Source organism: Microtus ochrogaster, chromosome 15, assembly GCF_000317375.1.
Source record: "Microtus ochrogaster isolate Prairie Vole_2 chromosome 15, MicOch1.0, whole genome shotgun sequence".
Classification (NCBI taxonomy): Eukaryota; Metazoa; Chordata; class Mammalia; order Rodentia; family Cricetidae; genus Microtus; species Microtus ochrogaster.
In genome coordinates, this window is record NC_022017.1 from 35,921,425 (window position 1) to 35,943,684 (window position 22,260).

Below are 22,260 nucleotides of genomic sequence, written 5' to 3' on the forward strand. Positions count from 1 at the left end.
ACAGGGTTTCTCTGCGGCTTTGGAGCCTGTCCTGGAACTAGCTCTTGTAGACCAGGCTGGTCTCGAACTCACAGAGATCCGCCTGCCTCTGCCTCCCGAGTGCTGGGATTAAAGGCGTAGCTAATTCATTCCTGCAGTCTCCAAAATGTAAATGTTTAGAAATTTCCCCCTCACTGTCATGTGTCTTTCCTTCCCTCGTATCTGCCTGAAATCCATTAGTTTACTGTGGTCCTGTGCTAATTTTGTCTTTTTCAGTCAGGTCGATTTTGCTTCTGGTCCCTTCTATCCAGTAACCCACGTATCCCAAAGACCCTGTAGAGGCAGAGACCCCAAAGCTCCAGGGAAGGTGATGCTGAAACCTGGGGTGCTCCAGCTGGGAGGGGCCAGGGATAGAGATCTGCTCTGTCACTAAGAAGTCACCCGGAGTAATTTTATTAATAAAAATGTTTGGACATGTGGGTAGAAGAATAATAGTGGTTCATCATCTAGGACTTGATTTTTATATCGCTCATGAGCAAATGTGCTACCCGAGCTTTGCTTCCTTGAGACTTCAGAGAACATACGGCTCCAGTCTCACTTTCCTAAGTTCTGAGAGGCAAATAAAGGGCCGAAGCAAGGCTTACACATGCAGTGGGCTGCAGTGTGAAGCAGGAACCTCAAGCGGAGGGTAGCACCATTTTGCAACAGAGGTGCAGCGCCTTCCATCCTTGTAGGAGTTTCTGAAAAACTCCTGAGAACCCAAGAGATGGGAAGGAAGTCTTCCAACCATAGCAGCCTTGGAAAACCCAATTACTAGGGAGAGATTGAGTAATTAAGCATCAATAAAAGTTTCACAGCCTCGGTTTCCTCACTTGTGAAATGCAGGTGGTGCCAGCCGGCCAGGTGGTTGTTAAAGGCATTCCCAATCACTCTTCAGGGAGCACAGTGGGAACAAAGAAAAGTCAGAGCTGGGGAAGCCAGCAGCAGAAAGGAGGAAGTTGGAAGAGGCTTCATTCAGGCCCACCCTTTCTGCTTTGCACAACGAACCATGAGGTTTGCTAGTTGCTGTGTGATCTAGAACACAAAGGTGGGGAAGACGCGAAGATGATAGACAGTTTGTCCAAGAATCAGCATCCTTATTGGAATGAAAGAGCAACCTGTTAGGGAAGATCCCCTGGGCAGGGCAGAGAGACGGGTGCAAGTCCCTGGGCTTGTTGTTAGCTTGGAGAAGTTGCACGGGGGCTGCTGTGACTCTGGAGAGCTAGAAAGGCCCAGAAAGGGGAAGAGCCAGACCGAAAGAGAGCCAGCTTGGGTGAGATTTATTTTTTTATGTTTCTTAGTCACTGCTTGTCTTCCTGATGACAAAAAGAAAAAGAAAATTTAAAAAAAGCCTTTTCCCAGGGAAAGGCCTTTCTTTTATGCTCCAGTAATCCCAACACGCAGCACTGAAGAGGCATGGTAGGGCTATAGCAAATACTTCATTGATGGCATTAATGTCTTCATGGGAATTCATGGTATGGTAAAGTAACCTTTAAATTTTTAAATATATTTTATTTATTCTCTGAGAATTCAGTGTATGTGTATGCTATTTTTTGATCCTATCTACCCCACTCCCCTCTAACTCTTCCCAGACCTCCCTACCATGTCCCTCCTCAATTTCATGTCTACATTTTGCATTTTTTTAAATTTTAGCTATGTTCCTCAGTGTTGCCCTTATGTGAATGGGTATAAGGCCATTCACTAAAGCGTGGTCACCTCCCTGAAGAAAATTGGCTCTCCCTCCCCCAGCAGCCATAGGTGGGGCCTCATGAGTGCACTCTCCTCCCCTCCCCCCCTCGCATGCACATGCGTGCCTTCTGCTTGGTTCTGCACAGGCAACCACAGCTGGTATGAATTCAAGCATTCTGTGGTCTTGTCATGTCCAGAACATACTGTTTCCCGTGACCACTATCTCTCATAGTTTTTCCATCCTCCCTTTTGCAACCCTCAGCCTTCGAAGGGAAGAGTATTGACACAGGTGTTGCATTGGGGTGTGATACAGATGTGGCCTATAAATGTGTGATGCAGATGATCACTCCACCGTCGCTTATTCTCTACACTTGACCAGTTGTGAGTGTCCCTGTACTAACCACCATCCAGTGAAAAAAGAAGCTTCTCTGATAGGGGCTAAGTGATATGCCAGCCTTTGAATAGGAAACAAGTATTTAGAAAGTAGTTTTGATATTATGTCTGTTTGGCAATATAATAGTAATAAATTCTCTCCTAGAGCCTATGGCTTCACCTGCCATGGAATCCTGACTAGGTCTGAGTTCTGATCTGCGCGATGGGCCCTAAATTCAATCAGAAAGTGATTGGTTACCCCTAAAGCCGTGGTGACACTATTATGCTGATGTATCTTGCCAGGGTAGTCATTATTGTAGCTCAGAGGGTCACTCGTGTAGGATCTTGTAGAGCTGATGTGTGTTGGGATTGAATTCCAGGTGTTGAGGGGTCATGAGCTTTGGGAGCAAAGAACAGCTCAGGAAACAAAGAAAACAGGAGCCTGGGGCTAGATTCTGTCACAAGTCAGGCTGTAGATGACTCCTCCAGATCCTGGCAGAGGACATGAAACTTCTGGATTAGGAAGAAGGTCCTGCTGCCCAGTGGGAGAGCTATGCAAGAACGCACTATGGACCTTGTGAACGGTCACTCTCTGCACTCATAAGGGAAGCCAGTTCACCCCACACAGTTCGCCTTTTCAGGGTTTGATTATTCATCCTCTCCACTGAGAATCTGAACCCTAGTGCACAACACGTAGACACACTCACACATCCTTCCTTCCTCGTCTGCTTGAAAATTTCAAAGTCCAGTTTTTCCACCGGTCCGTTTATTCCCTGACAAAGGGAAGGATGGATCGAGAGAGGGAAGGTGACAAGGGTCATTGCAGTGAAGCAAAGGGAAATGTTTAGGGCTTTTAGCTTAGTTTAGATCTGTGCCTTGTTTTTACACAGGCACATGGCACACCTCCCTCACGTGTGCTCCCATGCCCATGTTACTGGTCTCAGGGGAAAGATTTATACCTCAAATTATCCAGATGAGCCATGTGTGGAAGAAGCCTTGCAGAGGGCACTGACTGGCCAAATCTGAGGGCAGGGTTCAGACTGAGGTTTCCAGTCCCAAGCTATGTGTGTTTCCCCACACCTGGAACATCCATGGCCTCCTACCCTCCAACTCTGGCATTTCTCTGAGAGCCACAAGGAGCATCCAGACTTTTCCAGAGTGGCCTCTCCCCTGCCATACTAGGAGGAGATAAAAGGACACCTGTATATTTTAAAGACAAACAGACCAGAATGTGATGCTTGTAAAACTGCACACCCAACACAGAGGTCCTTTGATAGGCAGCAGGAGATGGACAATCCAGTCCTCTCACCCCTCCCCCATACTCAGAACAGGCCACAGGGTGGGGTGGGTGACAATGTCTGTATTGAACACCCACCTGCAGCTGGCTTGGCCAGCTCCCACTGTGCCAGCAGCCATCACTCTTACTGGCTCAGGGCACCTCTCTCTCCTTCATGCATGCTTCCTCAATTAGGCAGAAGGTGTAGCATCTGTGGTTGCTTTGGGAGTTGCAGGACTAGGTGGGATGATCCTCGCTTTCCCATGTGGACTTTCTGGGGCAGGAGGCTGCTGGGTCCCCAAAAGGAACCTGGCACAAGATCTGAGAGGCAAAACCCAGCAGGAAGAACTTGGACTTTGTGGTCACGCTGCTTAGGCAGCCTTTTAGCTTAACTCTTAGAAAATGTTCCACGCTGGAGCAAGGGACTTCACCTTTCTAGGCTTCATTTTCCTATGTAAAGTGGGCACATTGACAGGCTGATTGGACGATGCAGAATAAAGCTGCTAGTGTTCTGTTTCAGGCACAGAAGTGCATGGGTTTGGAGAAGGGGCAGGCAAGGTCAGCATTTTCGTCCTCAGAGGTGTTACATTGTCTCTTGCATGGGGAAAGGCTGCAGGCTGTGGTCTTGCAGCTGACCTAGGGGCTGATCTCTTAATCAGTTCTCCCCATGAAACCCGAATCCCTGTGATCATGTAATGATTGATGAGGAGGCGCCTCTGTGGCCGCAGACTGCGTCAGGAAATCCATCAGGTAGCATGGTGCTATCTGAGTGTCTCTGGTCCCCAGCACGTGGTATCCATCACAGGCATGGATAGCATGGTTCAGGAGTCATATCTGGTTTTGACTAGAGAGCTTGTCACTTACAATGTGACAGTGACTTATAGTCTCTGCCCTTCCCATCTCCATGTTGCCAGTATACCAAGAAAAATTAACTCTGAGCTGCAAGACTGCAGTTTGCAGAGCCACCAAGAAAGCAGGCTACAGGAAACAGGTCCCTGGGCTGTCCTCTCCCGCACAGGGCTGCATGGCTGTGTTCAGGCTTCTCTAACACAGGTACACGTGGGCAAACACTAACAGTAGCACTTCCCTTGTGGCTGTGGTGCCCCTGTCTCCAGGGCTACACTAGGGTTAGGAAGCAATTCTGTGATCCGTGAGTCATCCTTGTTCCCTGCCTGCTAGGACTGCCTGCCCGCACTGCCTGGCAGGCCACCTTCTACTTCCTAGCTTCACCCCAGACCTCAGGAGGGATATCCACTGGTCCCTAGCTGGTCTACTCCAGCCTGGTACCCAGTACTCCAAGAGGATTGCTTAGCAGTCCCCTGCCTAGGGCAGTGCCCCTCATTCTCTGAGTTTGGGAGGGATGCCAACAGGCAGCTTGAGTGTGGTAAGCTATCACATGAAAGGCTAGCTCTTTCTGATGAACTTTTGTTCACCTCAGAGGCTTAGGCAGCTTCATCTAAGACCCCCTGCACTTGGGGACATGCCTGAACCCTCCATGTCTAGGTGGCTCCCACAGGGAGTTGCTGGTGAGTGCCGGGCTCTACACCATCCCAGGCCAACTAGAGGTAGTCCCAGCCTCTCCCAGAACCTTCCAATGCCAAGAGGTGCAGTATTCCTGTGAAAATGAAGGGAGTATCTCCAAAGGACCCTCTTCAAGTCACATGGCAGCTTTCTGAAGCTTAGCTCCCAGCAGCCTGGCTGCCGCTTCTCACTCACATGAACTCTTAGAAGAAGCCGACAGCTCCGGGGCTACTGGGAGGAGGTGGAGGTTCCTAAGCAGCCCTTTCCTGCGTTCTGGTTGCTGCACCTTCCAAATCAGGGATACCCTGGAAGGACCTGTGTGCCTGGGTACCCAGACAGCAGGATCCCTCAAGTTCCCACTCGGGTTCTTCACATCTCGTGCTGTTTGCACAAGGTCAGACTCCGGGTGGAGTGCTCTTACCACCCCCCACCCCCCCACCCTACCCCCCCCCCCCCCCGCATAAGAAGATTTGTGGACTTGAGTTCCTTTTGTGCTGCTGAGAGTGTAAAAACATCACCTGACTGCTCCCCATGTGAATCTAATCCTGGTTAATCAGGCTTCTTAAGAGTCTAAAAACTGTGTCCTGAAGTGTTATCTGTGCTTGAATGGCGTTTTTGATGCCCACCCTCCCAGCCAGGAAACCAGCAAGGGAGAGTCAGGAAAGACTCACAAGTGTAGCCAAGGGTTCTCCCATCTGCCAGCACCTCTTGGTTACGGAGAGATGAATGAGAGAGTATGCAGAAAGGAACGGGGAACCTGGGGCCCCAAAGGAGGCAAGCTTCCTTGGTCTCTGAGATGAGATTAAACTGCTCTGCAGCCTCCTTTGAAGTGTCCTGAACCCCCTCTACACTCCAGCCATATATAGTATATGTCATAGTAGTGAAAGACCCCTGGAGCGGGGAGACTCTCACTCAAGTCTCGGGATAACATGAATCCCCAGGAACTCACAAGAGACTGTTCTTGCTGCAATCACATGAGGTTTGTTTGAGGCAAGGTTTCTCTGTGTAAGAGTCCTGGAACTTGCTTTGTAGACCAGGCTGGCCTTGAACTCACATCACCTGCATATGCCTCCCAAGTGCTGGGATTAAAAGCATACATCACCTGGCTAGTAATCCTCTTTTTAAAATATATATATATTCATCATCTATTTACTTATTTATTTATTTATTTATTTATTTATTTATTTAGTGTGTGTGCGTGTGCACACATGTGCCTATAAAGGTCAGAAATCCACATCAGATCCCTCATAACTGGGCTTACATACAGGCAGGTTTGTGCTGCCCAATATGGATTCCGGGATCCAAACCCTGATCCTCTGCAAGAGCAGCAAGTGCTGTTAACCTCTGAACCCTCTCTCCAGCCACCTCCTTCTGCCTCTGTAAGATTTATTTTACTTCCATGTCAATCCTAAATCCGGTCTACTTGGTAGTTGGAAATTATCCATCACCCCAGGTATAATATACACAAAAGCTGTTTGTTAGCTGGTAGATCTTCTGGATAGGCAGACCAAGGAGAGGTAAAATGTGGGGTCAGGTAGGCTGCTGGGATAGGAATAAATAGGCAACCAAACCTGATTGCCAGGTTTGGTTGGAGATGTCCTAAGGGTCTGACTGCAAGGCAAGCACTGAGGATCCGCTCTGAGAGCATAGAGGGAAAATGAGTGTTCCTCACAGACTAGTCCTTTGCAAAGTTGAGGGAAACGGAAACCTCAGGTATTTGGCTGTGACCAGGAAGCTTCAGGAGACCAGTACAGAACACAAATCTACCTTCAGGCTTGAGGTAGGGAGGGTCCTGCAGTCCAGGGCAGAGTCACCTTCAGCCTACACCACTAAGGTGGGACAGAAAAAAAGGCCTGCCTCTCTCTTCTGTCTACCCAGGCATCATTGGCTGACTGCCTGCAGAGCTCTCTGGGCAAGAAGAGCTCAAAATGAGAGTTGTTCAGGCCCAAGCCCTCCATCACTGGAGACGGGAGTGAGTACGGAGAAGGCCAGGTAGTCCTCACCGTGGTAGAGAGTGACCTGAACTGGGGTCCAGGTCAGCAAGAAACATCTCTAATCAGGATTGGTGCATAGTCGTGACAAGTTTGGGGAAGACACAGCCATTTAGAAGCAGATACCTCCCTAGGCCCTGGTCATCCTATACTTTGACTTTCACTACAGAATCCTAGAATTTTCCTGGAAGACTTCTGAACATCTCTGGTCTGGACACCTCTTCGGGAGGAAGCTAGTCACCTAGCGTCAGCAGCAAGCAGCCTTGAGTGGTCCTCAGCTGCCGGCTAAGGGTGTCTCAGGAGCTGGGGCAGGCCTCATCTCTCTCCACAGCTGGGCTCCAGGCAGCAACCTCCAGCTGTGACTCACTGGGCTGTGGATTCTCCAAAAGAGGGATTAAAGCAGAAGTGAGACACACCCCTGCATGAGAACACAGGAACACCAGAGCTTGATCAGGAGACGCTCTTTCCAGGGCCAGCATCTTCTTCCTGGAACTTTTTGCTTGGCACAGAGCAGATGTGTCAGGCACAGGAAAGGGAGGGGGAGCAGTGTCTAGACTTTTCATTCCCCAATCGGAGAAACTGATAATGAGGACCCAGGTTCAAGTTCCTGGTTCAGTTCCTAGTGTTTGAGCTCCATCAGAGGCTTTCCCACTGAGTCTCAATGCCATTGTCTGCACTTTGCTGGAGATAACTTGTGTTTTTTTTTGATGATGATAAGTAATTTTTTTTAAGTTTTGACATGTAAGTGTTTTTTAATTGTTTTTAATTTATTTATTTATTAAAGATTTCTGTCTCTTCCTCGCCGCCGCCTCCCATTTCCCTCCCCTCCCCCAGTCAAGTCCCCCTCCCTCGTCAGCCCAAAGAGCAATCAGGGTTCCCTGCCCTGTGGGAAGTCCAAGGACCACCCACCTCCATCCAGGTCTAGTAAGGTGAGCATCCAAACTGCCTAGGCTCCCACAAAGCCAGTACGTGCAGTAGGATCAAAAACCCATTGCCAGGGCTGGAGAGATGGCTCAGGAGCATTGCCTGCTCTTCCAAAGGTCCTGAGTTCAATTCCCAGCAACCACATGGTGGCTCACAACCATCTGTAATGAGGTCTGGTGCCCTCTTCTGGCCTTCAGGCATACACGCAGAAAGAATATTGTATACATAATAAATAAATAAATAAGTTTAAAAAAAAACATTGCCATTGTTCTTGAGTTCTCAGTAGTCCTCATTGTCCGCTATGTTCAGCGAGTCCGGTTTTATCCCAGGCTTTTTCAGACCCAGGCCAGCTGGCCTTGGTGAGTTCCCAGTAGAACATCCCCATTGTCTCAGTGTGTGGGAGTACTACTCAGCAGTAAAAAACAAGGACTTCTTGAATTTTGCATGCAAATGGATGGAAATAGAAAACACTTCCTGAGTGAGGTAAGCCAGACCCAAAAAGAGGAACACGAGATGTACTCACTCATATTTGGTTTCTAGCCATAAATAAAGGACGTTGAGCCTATAATTCGTGATCTTAGAGAAGCTAAATAAGAAGAAGAACCCAAAGAAAAACATATAGGCATCCTCCTGAATATTAACCTTCATCAGGCGATGAAAGGAGATAGAGACAGAGACCTACATTGGAGCACCGGACAAAAATCTCAAGGTCCAAATCAGGAGCAGAAGGAGAGAGAGCACGAGAGATAACTTGTTTTTAGTGCACATTAGGAACCAGGAAGCTCTGCTCTTAATTTCTATAGGCAATTAGAAAACAAACCACACACATACACACTTTAATTTAAAAAAAAAATTTTGATCACTGTGTCTTAAGGAGCAGACCTGGATTCAGAGAGATAGACTGACTTACCCAGGATCTCTCAGCAAGCAAAGATAGGCTCAACATTCACACCAGGCCTCGCTGACCACAAAGACTATGCTCTAGTTAGAGTCCAGTGCACGGGGCTGCTCAGAGTTCTAACAGGTGACAGCTGGGGCCCTGAATGGCAAAGCACAAGGAACAGGTTTAGCCCCATCCAACACTGCTGCTCGGAGCTATCAGGGTGATGACCTCTCCAGGGAGGTATCAGCCTCACAGGCTCCAAAGGGCAGTGCCTCTGTACTCCCAAACGTGAAGGGAGAGACTCTAAAGGCCAAGGCGGGTGGAAAGCGGGAGCAGAGCCACTGTGAGGGAGCCCCCAGAGTAGTGGTTCTCAACCTTCCTAACACTGTGACCCTTTAATACAGTTCCTCGTGTTGTGGTGACCCCCAACCGTAACATTATTTTTGTTACTACTTAATAACTATAATTTTGCTCTGTTATGAATCGTAATGTAAATATTTTTGGAGATAATGGTTTGTCAAGGGGTCATAACCCTTGAGAACCACTGCCCTCGGTGTCAAAACTAGCTATAAGCTCCCTGGATCAGCCTCAAAGCCCATGGTAACCACTCTTGAAGGTTGAGTGTTTGCTGTATCTCACACACCATATATTAGGACCCCTTTCTCACTGGTCCCCAGAAAGTACTGAAGGACCAGCTGCCACCACCTGGAAGAACAGAGCCAGAGGCAGGGGTTACCCTGCCTTGTATTCTTTGATGCCTGGTGTCATTTGGTTCTTTAAGTACCCTTGCCCTTGAGACAGTCCAGGCATCTTGTTAGGTTACATTTTACACAGAAAGCATCTGGGATTCAAGGAAGAGAAGCAGCCATGACTTATGAAGTGTATGCACCGGGTGTCCTGAGCTGGTCCCCTTTGTGCCTATCAGTCTTTCCACACAGGCCTGGAGGAGCACTGTTCTATTTTCTGGATCCAGGAAGCAAGGATTAGAGAGATGAAGGGCCTGGCCCACAGCACACAGGAACTCTGGTGTGGTCTCTACGACTGTTTTCACTCTGGTGCTGTTGGCCGGCTTCACTCAAAACCTTCCATGATAAGAATCGGTGATGCCAAGTATCCACCGACCAGGATGGAGCTGCAGAGCGGTTTAGGGAAGGCTCTTACTTTTCTCTAGCATGTTGGAGGCCTTCCACTGGTCCTAGTCTTACTCTGTGCTTTCTGGGTCTGTCCACATGAATCCAGCAAGTCAGAACGCAGAGGCCTGGAGAAGGTCTGCTTTTCAGTGATGAGAAAGACAAGATTTTGCCAACAGTCACTGGCCACGAGTCAAGGTGATTGCAAAAAGAATTTCTGACACAAAGATAATAAAAGAGATATTCTTGGGCCCTTCTGGGCAGCCCAGGAGCTGTTGAGGTCCCAGATGTTACTTTGCCTTTTCCTGCCCAGACTCCTGTTCAGGTCTACAAAAAGAGATATGCCGGAGTTCAGTGGGGCCCCTCTGTCTGACCCTTTCTTTCTTCAAGAAGCAGAGTGCCTGCCAAGCAGAGAACTCCAGGTGAAACAGCCAAAGCTTAAAGGGCGGAGATTCCAGAGGGATGGGAGATAAAGCAATGAAGCTGCCCACCTCCTGCATGCAGTGGGTGCTGCCTCCCAGAAAGTGGAGTCAAGGCCAGCAAGGGCCCGAACAGAGCCATGACAGAAAGGATGGAGAGATGGATTTAAGTTCCTCTGTCTAAGTCAAGCACCGAGAGGATATGCCCATCACAAAGGGAACCTCCAGGGAAGAGACTTAGGTTCTGAACCATTTTCCCCCATTGGAGGCACTTGCTCATATGTAAGTTGCATGGGTTCAGAGTTTAAGAAGCAGAAAAGTGTAATCGAGAGACTTAAAAACTGAGCTGCTGATTGTATTGTGTTTTTGTTGTTGTTGTTGTTGTTTTCTTTTTCTTTTTGGCTGACAGAATACCTGCCAGGAACAACTTGAGGGGGGTTGGATTTTCTGTGGCTCATGATTTTATGGTCCATTGGTTCACCGTGGTGGGCAAAGCCAGAGCGACTCCATCAATGGCGGCAAGAGTACTGGCACACTCTGGTAGAGTACAGGCTTGAGACAGGAAAAACAGGTGCTCCCCAAGCCTACAGGAAGCCCCTGAGGCTTGTGGGAAAAGTGTAGAGAGAGAAACAGTTCCCAAATCAAGGTTACCGAGTTTCGTCTTCTTTTCTTCCTCCTTTTCCACACAGATATTCATCAACCTCTGTACCTTCTTGGAGATGTCCTTTAAGTTCCCATCCCTGTGACAGCCTGGGAAACACAACACTCTAATTAAGGATTATCTCAAGCCACACTTTCTGGAGGAGGGCGGCCAAGCAGCCAGCCCCACATCCTGTACCAAGACTTTCTTACAGGTCCTTCAGGGGATCACTCAGGCTGAGGACTACACCTTGATCCCTTTTGCATGGGGGAGAACATTGCTCTCCCCAGCCTGCATTAACCTCATCAAGTCACAGTTTCAACTTGGCTTGGGGTTGCAAAAGAGGCAGACTACACTGTTTACCCAAAAGGAAGACAACACAGTCACCAACTGCATCTCATGGTCTGCCATCATGTGCCACACAGAGCTATCCCAAGCCCAGACCTAGACCAAAGTTCACCCTAGCTGCCTCAGAGGTCTCCCCTTCCTGCTGCCTGCTTCTGTGTCTCTGGAATCTGCCCATCTCTACACCACAGGGCCTCTCTCCTCTCTGTGACCACCACCCCTATTAACACAGAGGACCCAGCAAAGTGTGAAGATGGTGAACATGAGGAAGAGGAGCCTCAAGTGGCTCACCTTCCTCCTGCTACTCTTCTTCCTCACCTCCTTCGTCTTGAACTACTCAAGCACGGGCATGCCCACTGCCTGGTTCCCTAAGCAGATGGTCCTGGGTTTCTCCGACAACCTACGCAAGCTCATCAAATCACAGCCGTGCACCTGCACACACTGCATCAGCGAAGACAAGGTCTCGCCCTGGTTCGACCAGCGCTTCAACAAGACCATGCAGCCGCTGCTGACAGCCCGCAATGCTTTGATGGAAGAGGACACATATCAGTGGTGGTTGGTGAGTGGAGTCGGGTGGGCCTGGGGGCAGGGTTGGGGGAGACAAAGGCTAGGTCTGGGAGACCTGGGGACCCACCAAGCATCTGGCAGCATTTAGAATGTCGTTTATTTTCAGTCATCCCTTCACTCAGCAATTGTTTATTGAGCATCTATCACGTGTAAGTCAGAGAAAAAAAAAACCCTACTGCTTCCCCCGCCTGTGGTTCCCATAACCAATCCCCGTGGATCTGGTGGGCTAAGGCATCAGAAGTGAGTGACCATGTGGCACAGTCCTGGAGGCCAAGGGTCTTTAACCCCAGGCCTTTCTCCTGCTGCTGCTGCTGCTGCTACTGACTGTTCGTGGCCCACATCTGCAGCTCCTGGTCTCTGCTCCCATATCCCATGGTTTTCCTGTGTCTCTGGTGTCCTCTTCTGGGAAGGGCTTGTGGCCTTGGCTCTAGGGTGCACCCTGAATCCAGGCTGGTCTTTTCTGCCACCAGTAGCAAAACCAGATCTTAGCAGGTGATAGGAATGAGAAATGCAGTTGTGGTCCGCGGTGTCTGGAATTGGTCCTCGCCCCTCCCCTCGCACCCAAAGGTCAGCTAAAGTCCTAGTCTCGCACACAAGTGGGTATTTGGAGAGTACCTGTATTGTGGATGCATGCGCTTTCTTCCTGTCTCCTGTCTTGGGATGTGGGTGACTATCACTAACCACCTGTGCCTTCACAGTTAGTATCTGGGTTTGGTGGACAGGGAGCCAGCCTGTCCAGCCAGAGGCAAATGGAGCCAAACTAACCACCCCCTCTGTTCTCCACCCCAGAGGCTCCAGCGGGAGAGGAAACCTAACAACTTGAGTGACACCGTCAAGGAACTGTTCCACGTGGTACCTGGGAATGTGGACCCTGTGCTGGGCAAGAGATTGGTGGGTTGCCGGCGCTGTGCAGTCGTGGGAAACTCTGGGAACCTGAAGGGCTCCTCCTATGGGCCTGAGATTGACAACCACGACTTCGTGGTGAGGTGAGCACTGGATGGACCCTTAACCCAAGCCCAGGGAACCTCAGAGGTTCGGCTCAGAGGGACAAGATTCCAGGCCTGGGCCCCAGGACTGATGACCTCTGGGTCTCAGTTCCCCCCATCTTTCCCTAGCAAGGTGACATAAAATAAGGAAGTCTTGACTAGAGATGTCAAAGGGGGTAGTGACTTAGTACCTAAGGCCTATTGAGTGTGCAAAACTGAGTGTGCTTCTGTGGCCCAAATTCACCCCTAACTTTCAATCTGGACCATGACCCGGAAGCTTTTAATGTCAGCTTTGCTTCCTCTGTATCCCAGTGGAAGTGGCATCTCAGGAAAAAGCACTATGTCTTCCCTGAGTTTTTCATAATTCCTATTCAGAAGTGTTCTGGGACACAGCATATCTAAAGGTGAGACTCAGTATCCCCTCAGATATACAGATAAATAGATACATACATACATACATACATACATACATACATACATACATACATACGTAGATGGTGGATGGATGGGTGGGTGGGTGAGTGGATGGATGGATGGATGGATGGATGGATGGATGGATGGATGGATGGTGGATCTAGAATCTTGGACAACCTTATTTCTGTATCCTTGACTTTATGTCCATAGGCCCCTTTCCTGGCTTTCAGTGGGAATGCCTACAATGAGAAGCAAAGTTGGGTTCAGAGTTAGGCAAATCTGAGTTCAAAGCTGTAGCTTGGTAGACAGCTTGTCTGGGCTCTGGATCATTGAAAAGGTGCCCTTAGTAGGCACAATTACCTGTGACACAGGTAGTTGATTGTTAGAGGGCAAGATCCACCCTACTTGCTTTTATAAAAAACAAAATGAAAAAAAAAAGCCTCGTCCTCTGTCTTGATGAACTAGCTCTGGAACTTGGCCTCATGCATGCTAGGCAAACTGTACCCCCAAACTGAGTTGTTCAGACTGACTTTGAACTTGCCATCCTCCTGGCTCTGCCTCCCATGTGGCTGGGATTTCAGACCTGCTATACCAGGCTTGTCTGGCCTGTCTGCAATGTTCCCATTGCTCACATGGGGAAACTGAGGCCTAGGGAGCAAAGAAGCTCACCTGTGGGTACCACACAGGCGACTCCACCTCCAGCATCCTTACCTCTTGCCTCGTTTTCCTCTCCTCCCAGGATGAACAAGGCGCCCACGGTGGGCTTTGAGGCAGATGTTGGGAGCAGGACCACCCACCATCTTGTGTATCCAGAGAGCTTTCGGGAGCTGGGAGAGAATGTCAGCATGATCCTGATCCCCTTCAAGATCACTGACCTGCTGTGGGTGGTCAGCGCCACTACCACGGGCACCATTACTCAGTGAGTTTCTCTAATGACTGTCCTGTGCCCATCTGTCGCTCATTCCTGCTGGATGTCCTTTGGGATTCCTCTCCCCCATGCCTCCTGGTACATATGTGACCGCTGCTGCCATCTCCTTGGTCGATCCTACCTGACTTGTTCACCCTCCGTTCTGAGAGCCTGTTGTGGTAGCTTCATGTCCATCCTCAGCACTGAGAGCCCCTCGTTGTGATAGCTCCATGCCCACCCTTTAGTTCTGAGATCCCATTTGCTGTTAGACTGCAGCACAGAACACTCAGGGCTGCTGAACACACACGTTGTGGCTAAGTCAACATTGGCTCTCGGAGAGTAAGTGCTGCCATCTGCTCCCCAGGCGAGGTGCCTATCATTTGGTCTTCCCAGCAATGCTTCTCATTAGCTCTGGCCTCCAGGGAGCAACCGTGACTGGGCAAAACCACTCGCCCAACACTGAACTTGACCCAGAGCCCATGCAACCATCTGGGTCTAATTCCTGAGTCCCTGCCTTTTCTTGAAGGGGAGTGGCTTTCATTTTCCAGATGTCCGCATAACTCCTGGTCCTAGCCCAGGTCTCTTAGGAGCAGAGCTAAAGCCAAGAACTGCGGGTTCCAGGAACTCCATGCCTCCGGGGGCCAGAGTGTGAGGGAAGGGCTCAGCAAGAGGTTGGGCCAGGCAGCTGGCTCAAGATGCTCCTCTGGTACCCAGGCACATGGAGAGCCTGCATTGTGTCAGTTATGTTCCACGTGGTGGTGGATTTTACACCTTGCCACTGTAGCTCATGTGAGCTGGAGACAGCCATAGGTCACCCCTGCCAGTTCCCCAGTAATCAGCCTGGGCCCCACTAATGGGCACCGATCTTCTGACTCTGGAAGATGAAAACAAATATCCTTAGGTCCCTGAAAGGCTATGTTTGGAGCCAGTCCCCCATTCTGGTCCAAATTAGCCAGGGTTGCCCCCTGGTGTCACTCTGGTGCTACTGCAGGAGCAATGCTCCATCAGGCAGGTGGCTTCTGAGAACCTAAGCCTCCCTCCCCTCCCCATGGCTATGTCACTCCACAGAGCTTCTGGCACACAGGTGGTCCCTCTCCATATTAATAAATCCCTTCTCTTTCCCGATTCGCAGCACCTACGTCCCCGTGCCCCCGAAGATCAAAGTGAAAAAAGAGAAGGTAAGTGGAAGTTTAGGACTCTCTAGCTTTGCTGGCTCCTTTTCCACAATTTGGTGCTGTGATGGAGGCACTGAGCTCACAGAGTGCCCTGGCCATGACCTGACGTGGTTGCTGGCACCTGTGGAGCTTCTGCTAAGGGCAGGTCCTCACATTGGGTCTCCAGAACAGCAACACCACCTGGGAACTTGGCACAGGGTGGGATTCTTCAGGAATACCCAAACCTAACTGCAGCCAACCTGGGGTAGCACCCGCTATCCAACTCTCACAAGCCCCTGGAGGGTGGGGCAAGTGTAGGCTGCAGGGTTTTGTTTTGTTTTTTTACCCATTCCTGTGAGCCTCCCAAAGCCAGGCTCACCTCTTTGTCTCCACACCTCCATCCTCCCCAGTGGGCCCCTATACTGCCCTGGCCCAGACATGGACAAAAGCAGGAACATGTGTGGAAAACCCATCACACTGGATCTTTACATGCACAGTCAGGAGGCTCAGAGAGGCCAGCACTATGCTCAAGGGACACAGCCTAGATCATGCTACGACCAGATGAAGTCCCCCATATGCCTGCAACAAGCTGGCCTTGGCCTTGGGCAGCACAATCCCAGACAGAAGCCATAGAAATCTCTGTAGGGTGGGTCTCTCTCCTCAGACCCAAAGCCCTGAAGCAAAGCTGAGAAATGAAGAGCCCTCCAGTGACCTGTGAGTCCATTTCTTCAATTCTTCCATAAGGAATAGTTTAAGGCTGCCCATTCCTTCAACCCTTCCCTAAGGGATGGTTTAAGGCTGCCTATACCCTTTGCTGTTCCTAGAGTCCCCTTCAGTGTCTCCTAGGCGATCACAGGGGATGAGGCCAAGGCCATGCCTGGCACAGGGAAACCTTCATGGCTGTGTAACACTGAACATGTTGCTTGGCCTCTCTGAGCCTTGATGTCATCATAACAGGAGAGGAAACCCCTGCATGTAGTTTACCTTAGGTGGGAGATCCCAGCCAATGCCAGGCAGAACAGGTGGCCCATGGATATGTTTTTGATGCAGTGTGTCACTGTCATGATCCCTCACACTGCTTCGTGGAGCACTTCTGGAGCCTTGGGTCACACTCCCTGCCCCCAGAGGATTTTTTTATTTCGGCACCACTGTCCCCTTCCAGGCTTCTCCCCGGTGCTATAAAACTGCTCTGTGCTTATTCTTGCCGGTAAGCCTACATTACTCTCCAGCCCTACCCTGTAAAAAAAAAAAAAAAAAAAGAAGGCTTAGTCTCCCCAGCACTAAGTCCACAAATGCAAGGGTGTTTGTCAGAGATCTGCATGACCACGTTCTCATGGTCACAACAGTATAGCATTTACTAGACGCTCTGTGTCTTTTGCTGGCTGTACTCACCCAGTCCCTTCTCCCTGCAGATCCTGATCTACCACCCAGCCTTCATCAAGTATGTCTTTGACAGATGGCTTCAGGGGCATGGGCGGTACCCATCCACTGGCATCCTCTCGGTCATCTTCTCCATTCATGTCTGTGATGAGGTAATGCAACCCATGTTTCTGCAGGCTAGAGGGGCAAAGACCACCCGCTCCATGTTTCCATGGGAAACCAGGGTAAGGGGAGAGGGCAGAAGACAGTTCCTAATCACATCTTTCCAAGGGACTCTGGCACCTGTGTCACCAGGTTTGTGGAGGAATGGCAGGAATATGATATCGTTCTCAAGAGCAGGAATTCTGGAACATTCCTGTAGGGGGGAGGCTAGACTGTGACTCAGCTCAAAATGAAGAAGCAGGTTCTAGCCAGCTTAGACAGGGAGAGCTGCAAAGGGCCACAGTTACCACCCTCGGGTTGCTTGTTAGAGCCACCGGGGAACTACATTCAGTACTTGGGCCATACCCTGACTCACGTCACCAGAATTTCTAGGAAGCTATTAGGGGCTTCTGCTACTCACCAACTGTGAGAACCAAAGCCAGAGTGGGAACCTCAGAGGCACTGCACCCATCTCTTATCTCCCATCCCTCCCAAAGATCCCTGCTCTGTTGTGCACACCCCTCTCTAGCTCCAGTCTGTCCTCCACCCATAACTAGATGGTATCCTCTCCCTTAAGGCCCCTTTGAGTGCCTCCTTACTGGTCTCCAACTACTCACTAGTTAAACCCAACTCGGATGTCCCCTCCTTGAAAGAGCCTCTTATCATCTCGGGTCTACGGCCTTTCCACAGTATCCTGGGGGGCCTGACTTTGACCCTTCTCTAAGTGACATCCTGTCTATGACTGCTCTAGGTTATAAGGATTGCAGTTGAATGGGTTTGTCCCTGAGGTCCCCAGGACCTGCCAGGTGGCATCTGAGGAAAGTAGACCTGTCTGCATTTGATTTGTCACACTGTGCAGAATAAGTTGTTGCTGGTGTTTGTCATGTGTGTGTGTGGGGGGGGGGGCAGCCTCAGATGTTGGTCTCAGAAGGAAGGGTTTGGACCCTGTCACCTACCTTCCGTGTTCATGCCTCCTGGCCTCCTTTCCAGATGAGAAAATGAGACTCTGCAATGATGTAGTGTGTTAAGAGTCAGCTCAGATGAGGGACAGTTTGGCTGCCTTCCGAACCCCTCTCTCCACCTTTTCTCCAGGACCTCTGGGAGCTCCAGTGAAGGCCCGATGCCCCTCAGGACCACCTACCTGAGGTCACCCCAAGGTTCCCTTGGGCAGGAGTTGGACTTGAGCCTTTCTTGGCTTTCTGAAGAAGGTTCCTCCAAACCATTAACATTCACCTTAAAATTCCAGGGATATCCAGGCTGCCTTTCCTGAATCCCCCACCCTGCTAGCATGCTCATGTCATCTGGGTCTCACCTAGCCTTTGTCCCACAGGTGGACTTGTACGGCTTCGGGGCAGACAGCAGAGGGAATTGGCACCATTACTGGGAAAACAACCCATCTGCGGGTGCATTCCGAAAGACAGGGGTGCATGATGCGGACTTCGAGTACAATGTCACAACCACTCTGGAAGCCATCAACAAAATTCGCATCTTCAAGGGGAGATGACGCCGCGACCCATTAAGGATGGACATACCACACCTCACCTCTCAACTTGCAGCCCCAGCATCTCACTGGAGCCATTCTGCTCCAGAAGTTTCCAGGGCTGAACTTGGGGTGTTCCCAGGCTTGCTGGCAGCCTCTTGCACCCTCATTTTGGTAGCATCCATTTGACATAGCTGTCCAACGCTCCCAGGGTACAGAGGAAGTCTCAGGCCTCTCTAAGGTTGGAACACTTCTCCACTGTGGTTCCCCAAGTGGGAGAAAGTGGGAAGATACTGGGAATGGGCTAACCTCTGAATAATGAATAATGGGGTGGGGGGATAAATCCCGAAGATTGCTATGTTCAAAAAAGTGGGCATTTTCTGGAAGTCGTTTGGAGGCTGCCACTGAACTGTGGACTTCAAGCTCAACTCAGACTCTGACTGGGGTGTTTGTGACAGTTATCTCTGGAGCAGAGCCACAATGGGCTACACCAGCACTGGGGCAAGATACTGTTCTCCTTTGCATGAGGCCTGGCCTGTCACTTGATATGGCATCCCCGTTGTCCCTTTCTTCCAAAAGCTCACCTATGATGGCTGGGAAGAGCTTCTGATTGCAGGGGTCTTCCATCGAAAGCTGGCCATGTTACTGACAGGAGGGAAACCCTCTTCACCATCCTGTGTGATCGCCCTCCACGATGAGACATTTGTATGGACAGAGCAGGTTTGACTCCTTCCACGTGCCTTTGAACTTGAGGAAGAAATGCATGCGTTGGCTGACATGAAGCAAAATCTCCAACTGGAGAAAGGGGGCCTCCACCAGCACCCCTCTGCCTAGCTCAGAATCTCTTCTCTGAGGATACTCTGTACCACTCAGAGTGTGCCAGGCATGGGATGGGTGCTCACTTCTCTTCCCTCAGACTGTTGGGTTCAGGACCACTGATAACCAGCATCCTCCCCTGGGTCCTGAACACTGGATCAAGTCTCTAGCAGCCACCTTCCTGAAGTCCTTGGGGTCACAATGAGGACCCCCTAGGAACAAAACTGAAATGCATGTACCTCTTCTCCTCACTTCCTCTGTCCTCCCCTTCTCCCTAAAGACTTCCTGTTATTTATTGATTTGTTCATCCAGCCAACCCTGTGCACTCTCTTCCCCAATGCTGCTCGTGGTGTTTCTGTTGTTTTGCCTGGCAAGCGGAAGTAGGGCTGGAAAGGAAAGCGTCTGAGCATCCTGGAGCTATGTGTTGAGACATCAGGACCAGGGGCTAGCTGTTGGGCAGATCCTATGGTACTGATGATCCTTTGTACAACCCATATCACCTCCCTTTCTAGTACAGCTGACTTGCCTTCTTCCTCGTTGCAGAAGGGAATTCCCTCAGACTGGGACCTCCGGCCTCACTGACAGACAACTCCTTGGTGAGGGAATTGGACAAGGGTGAACAGGCACTGACCGTAACTGCCGCCCCCTTACAGATGTTCAACAAGAGAAGCCTCTGCTTCTGTTGACAGTATGCCCTAAGGACCACTGCAGCTTCATCAAAGCAGAATATGAGAGCCGTATCTTGAGGGTTGGGAGACCTTCACTTGCTTAGGCTCCCCTCTACAGTGAGAGCTCAGGGGTCTCAATCAGGGACCACACACAGCCTTCATAGGCATCACCAAAGAGCAGACACCAACATTGTCGTTTTCCAGCAGTCGGTCCCGTGAGTGGCTTTGCTGTAATTTTTTTTTTTTTTTCAGTTCTCCAAGTCTCAGAATCCAGGCTTTTAATGGCGGAACATGATGCTTTACTTTGAAAATCTTTCTGACATAAGACCCTTGGCTGACAAAGCTGAACTCTTGTGAGATCCTCGCTCTGGAGAGACAGTCTCAATTATCCGAATGTGAGGAACTCAGCAGGTGCTTGCTCGTCAGTGGATCAATCCCTAGGACAAGTCAGAAGTGGTGGACATTGGCGTAGGGGTGGCCACTCGGGTGTCCTGAGTTCCACTGCACGAGAGAGCAAGTGCCTGTAGTGAGAGTGTAGCCATGTCTAGCTGAACACAACTCAGGAAACTCTTCTAGTCCTCATCGGCCCCGCCCACTCTCCCTTCCTCCCTCCCCCCCCCCCTTTCCTGTCCCTCCTCCAGCCAAGGAGCCAGCCTTTCCCTTTCCCATAACCCTTAGCCTCCCCTGCTGTTCCCTGGCTTAGCAGTGGGCTCTTAACTGAATCAAATACAGCCCGCTGTGGCCAGAATTAACTCCACCAATTCATTTAAGGTCATTGGAGCTTTCCTTGGGGGGTGTGAGTGACTGAGAACAGGAAGGGCCTTTCCCAAAGAGACTGGTCTGGCTGCTGACAGAAGCGCTGTTTCGGGCTACAGTGCACAGAGCTGATCAGGAAGCTGCTAAGTCCAGGGGAAACGAGGGGAGTCTCAGCAACACCCTAGACTATGAGCCTGCAGTGAACCAGACTTGTGTTTCCTGTGCTGCTCTTAAGGGATAGAAAAGCAAATCTGTAGCCTTTAGTTCCCAGAAGAAACAAGCCAGTGAGGAAAATCCTTACGTTGATACTTTAGGTTGGCTTTGGGGCATCAATCAACAGCCATTAAACCGTGTGGATTGGGCTAGTGGGTACAGGAAGAGTAAAGGAGACCAGCAGCTAGGTAGGACCTGAAGGTCTGGTGCTGCAGTCTCCACTGTGACCACATGGGGCTGCTATAGGCCCATCACACCTTCTGGGAACAGGCCTTCCCTGTCAAATGTGGGAAGGACCACAGTGGATGACCCAGAGATTGGTTTTTACCTGTGCCCTTCAAAGTAGCCTGAACATGCAGGGTGGGAGAAGCCCTGGGTGCCCACTGCCCATCAGGGAATAAGGTGACAAGTTCATGCCCACAAGGAGCTGACAGCTAAAGCCACGGGTTCCACCATAGTCACCCGAGGTGAGAAAGATTTGGCCTTGACTGCTCAGCCACCATGGCTAGCCACTTTTGAGATACCACTGGCTTTCCTCTCGGCACTTTCTCCTGTGCCCCAGGTAAACCTTGAAGAAACAGGGAGGGTGAGGAGGAAGGAAGGCAGAGACCGGCAGAGCAGCCTCAGAGTGTAGTGACTGCATCGTTACCCAAACAACCTGTAGCCTCAGCCAGGCCCAGCCTTGAGCCTGCTTCCGCTTGCTGCTCTCCTTCCACGAAGGGAGGACCCCCTCTTCACACCCCACCCACCACTCTGCTCACTGAGCTTTGACCTCTGCTCCTCCTGCCCAGGGTCTGTGCCATGGCACCCACTTTAATCCTTTCTCCAGAGCCTCGTCTGGATCTTGCTTGCCCGTCTAGGTGGATGTGGGTCCCTCCTGCATCCCCGGACTCCCTGCACAATCACTTTTCCCAGATCCCCTTCAGAGCCAAAGTTACCCAAGCACTTTTCCTCCCAAGGTCTTCTCCGCCCTTGCTTCCAGTGCGTGTTCCAGCGTCACTCATTTAAACTTTGCTTTTTTTGTGGCCCTGTCCTGTAACCCTCCTGATTGGTCTGAATGCATTTCCAGTGACGTTGGTCAGTCGGCCTTCCTCAGCCCCTGCTTCGTTTTATTTATTGTGGAATATTTCCAATGATCCGAATCAAAGTGAATAAAAAGAGCTATTTTATTGTTTGGGTGTTTTCAGAGTTCTGCTTTGGTGACGTTTCTAGTCGGGGAGAGGGGGCGTTCAGTCCTGAAATGGCTGCATGAGTCATCTCCTAGGGTCCCCTGGGATGTTGTCCTCACCGTAGGGGTTCAGGAGACAGAGTGGAGCCATTCCCTGCTATGTGACTATGCTGAGTTACTTAACCTCCCTGAACCGCTACTGTCGTGCATCAGACAGACTTGACCTCAGACTTGACCTTGCCAATCTTCAAAGGGGGCTGGGACTGGAAACAATGTCCCAGGAGGCTGAGGTAGACACAGGCCAGTGGCTCTGATGTTTGCTTGGCTGGGGCCCAGTGTGCACAGAGGAGACAGCCACACCCTGGGAGGAGCACCTGTCAGGTCTGAAGCTGATACAATCAC

General features: G+C 50.4%; 1 protein-coding gene across 3 annotated transcripts in view; it reads left to right on the forward strand.

Annotated features, from left to right (window-relative positions):
- Nucleotides 1-21,858, forward strand: part of St3gal1 (ST3 beta-galactoside alpha-2,3-sialyltransferase 1) — a 70,920-nt gene extending 49,062 nt beyond the window's left edge. For all 3 annotated transcript variants that reach the window (XM_013348948.2, XM_026782698.1, XM_026782697.1), the window contains 6 exons: nt 10,913-11,767; nt 12,565-12,761; nt 13,915-14,094; nt 15,215-15,260; nt 16,649-16,768; nt 18,088-21,858. In XM_013348948.2, coding sequence (XP_013204402.1) covers nt 11,462-11,767; nt 12,565-12,761; nt 13,915-14,094; nt 15,215-15,260; nt 16,649-16,768; nt 18,088-18,261 — 1,023 coding nt within the window. In that variant the 5' untranslated portion in view covers nt 10,913-11,461 and the 3' untranslated portion in view covers nt 18,262-21,858. The remainder of the gene's footprint in view (nt 1-10,912; nt 11,768-12,564; nt 12,762-13,914; nt 14,095-15,214; nt 15,261-16,648; nt 16,769-18,087) is intronic.
- The last annotated feature ends 402 nt before the right edge of the window (nt 21,859-22,260 follow it).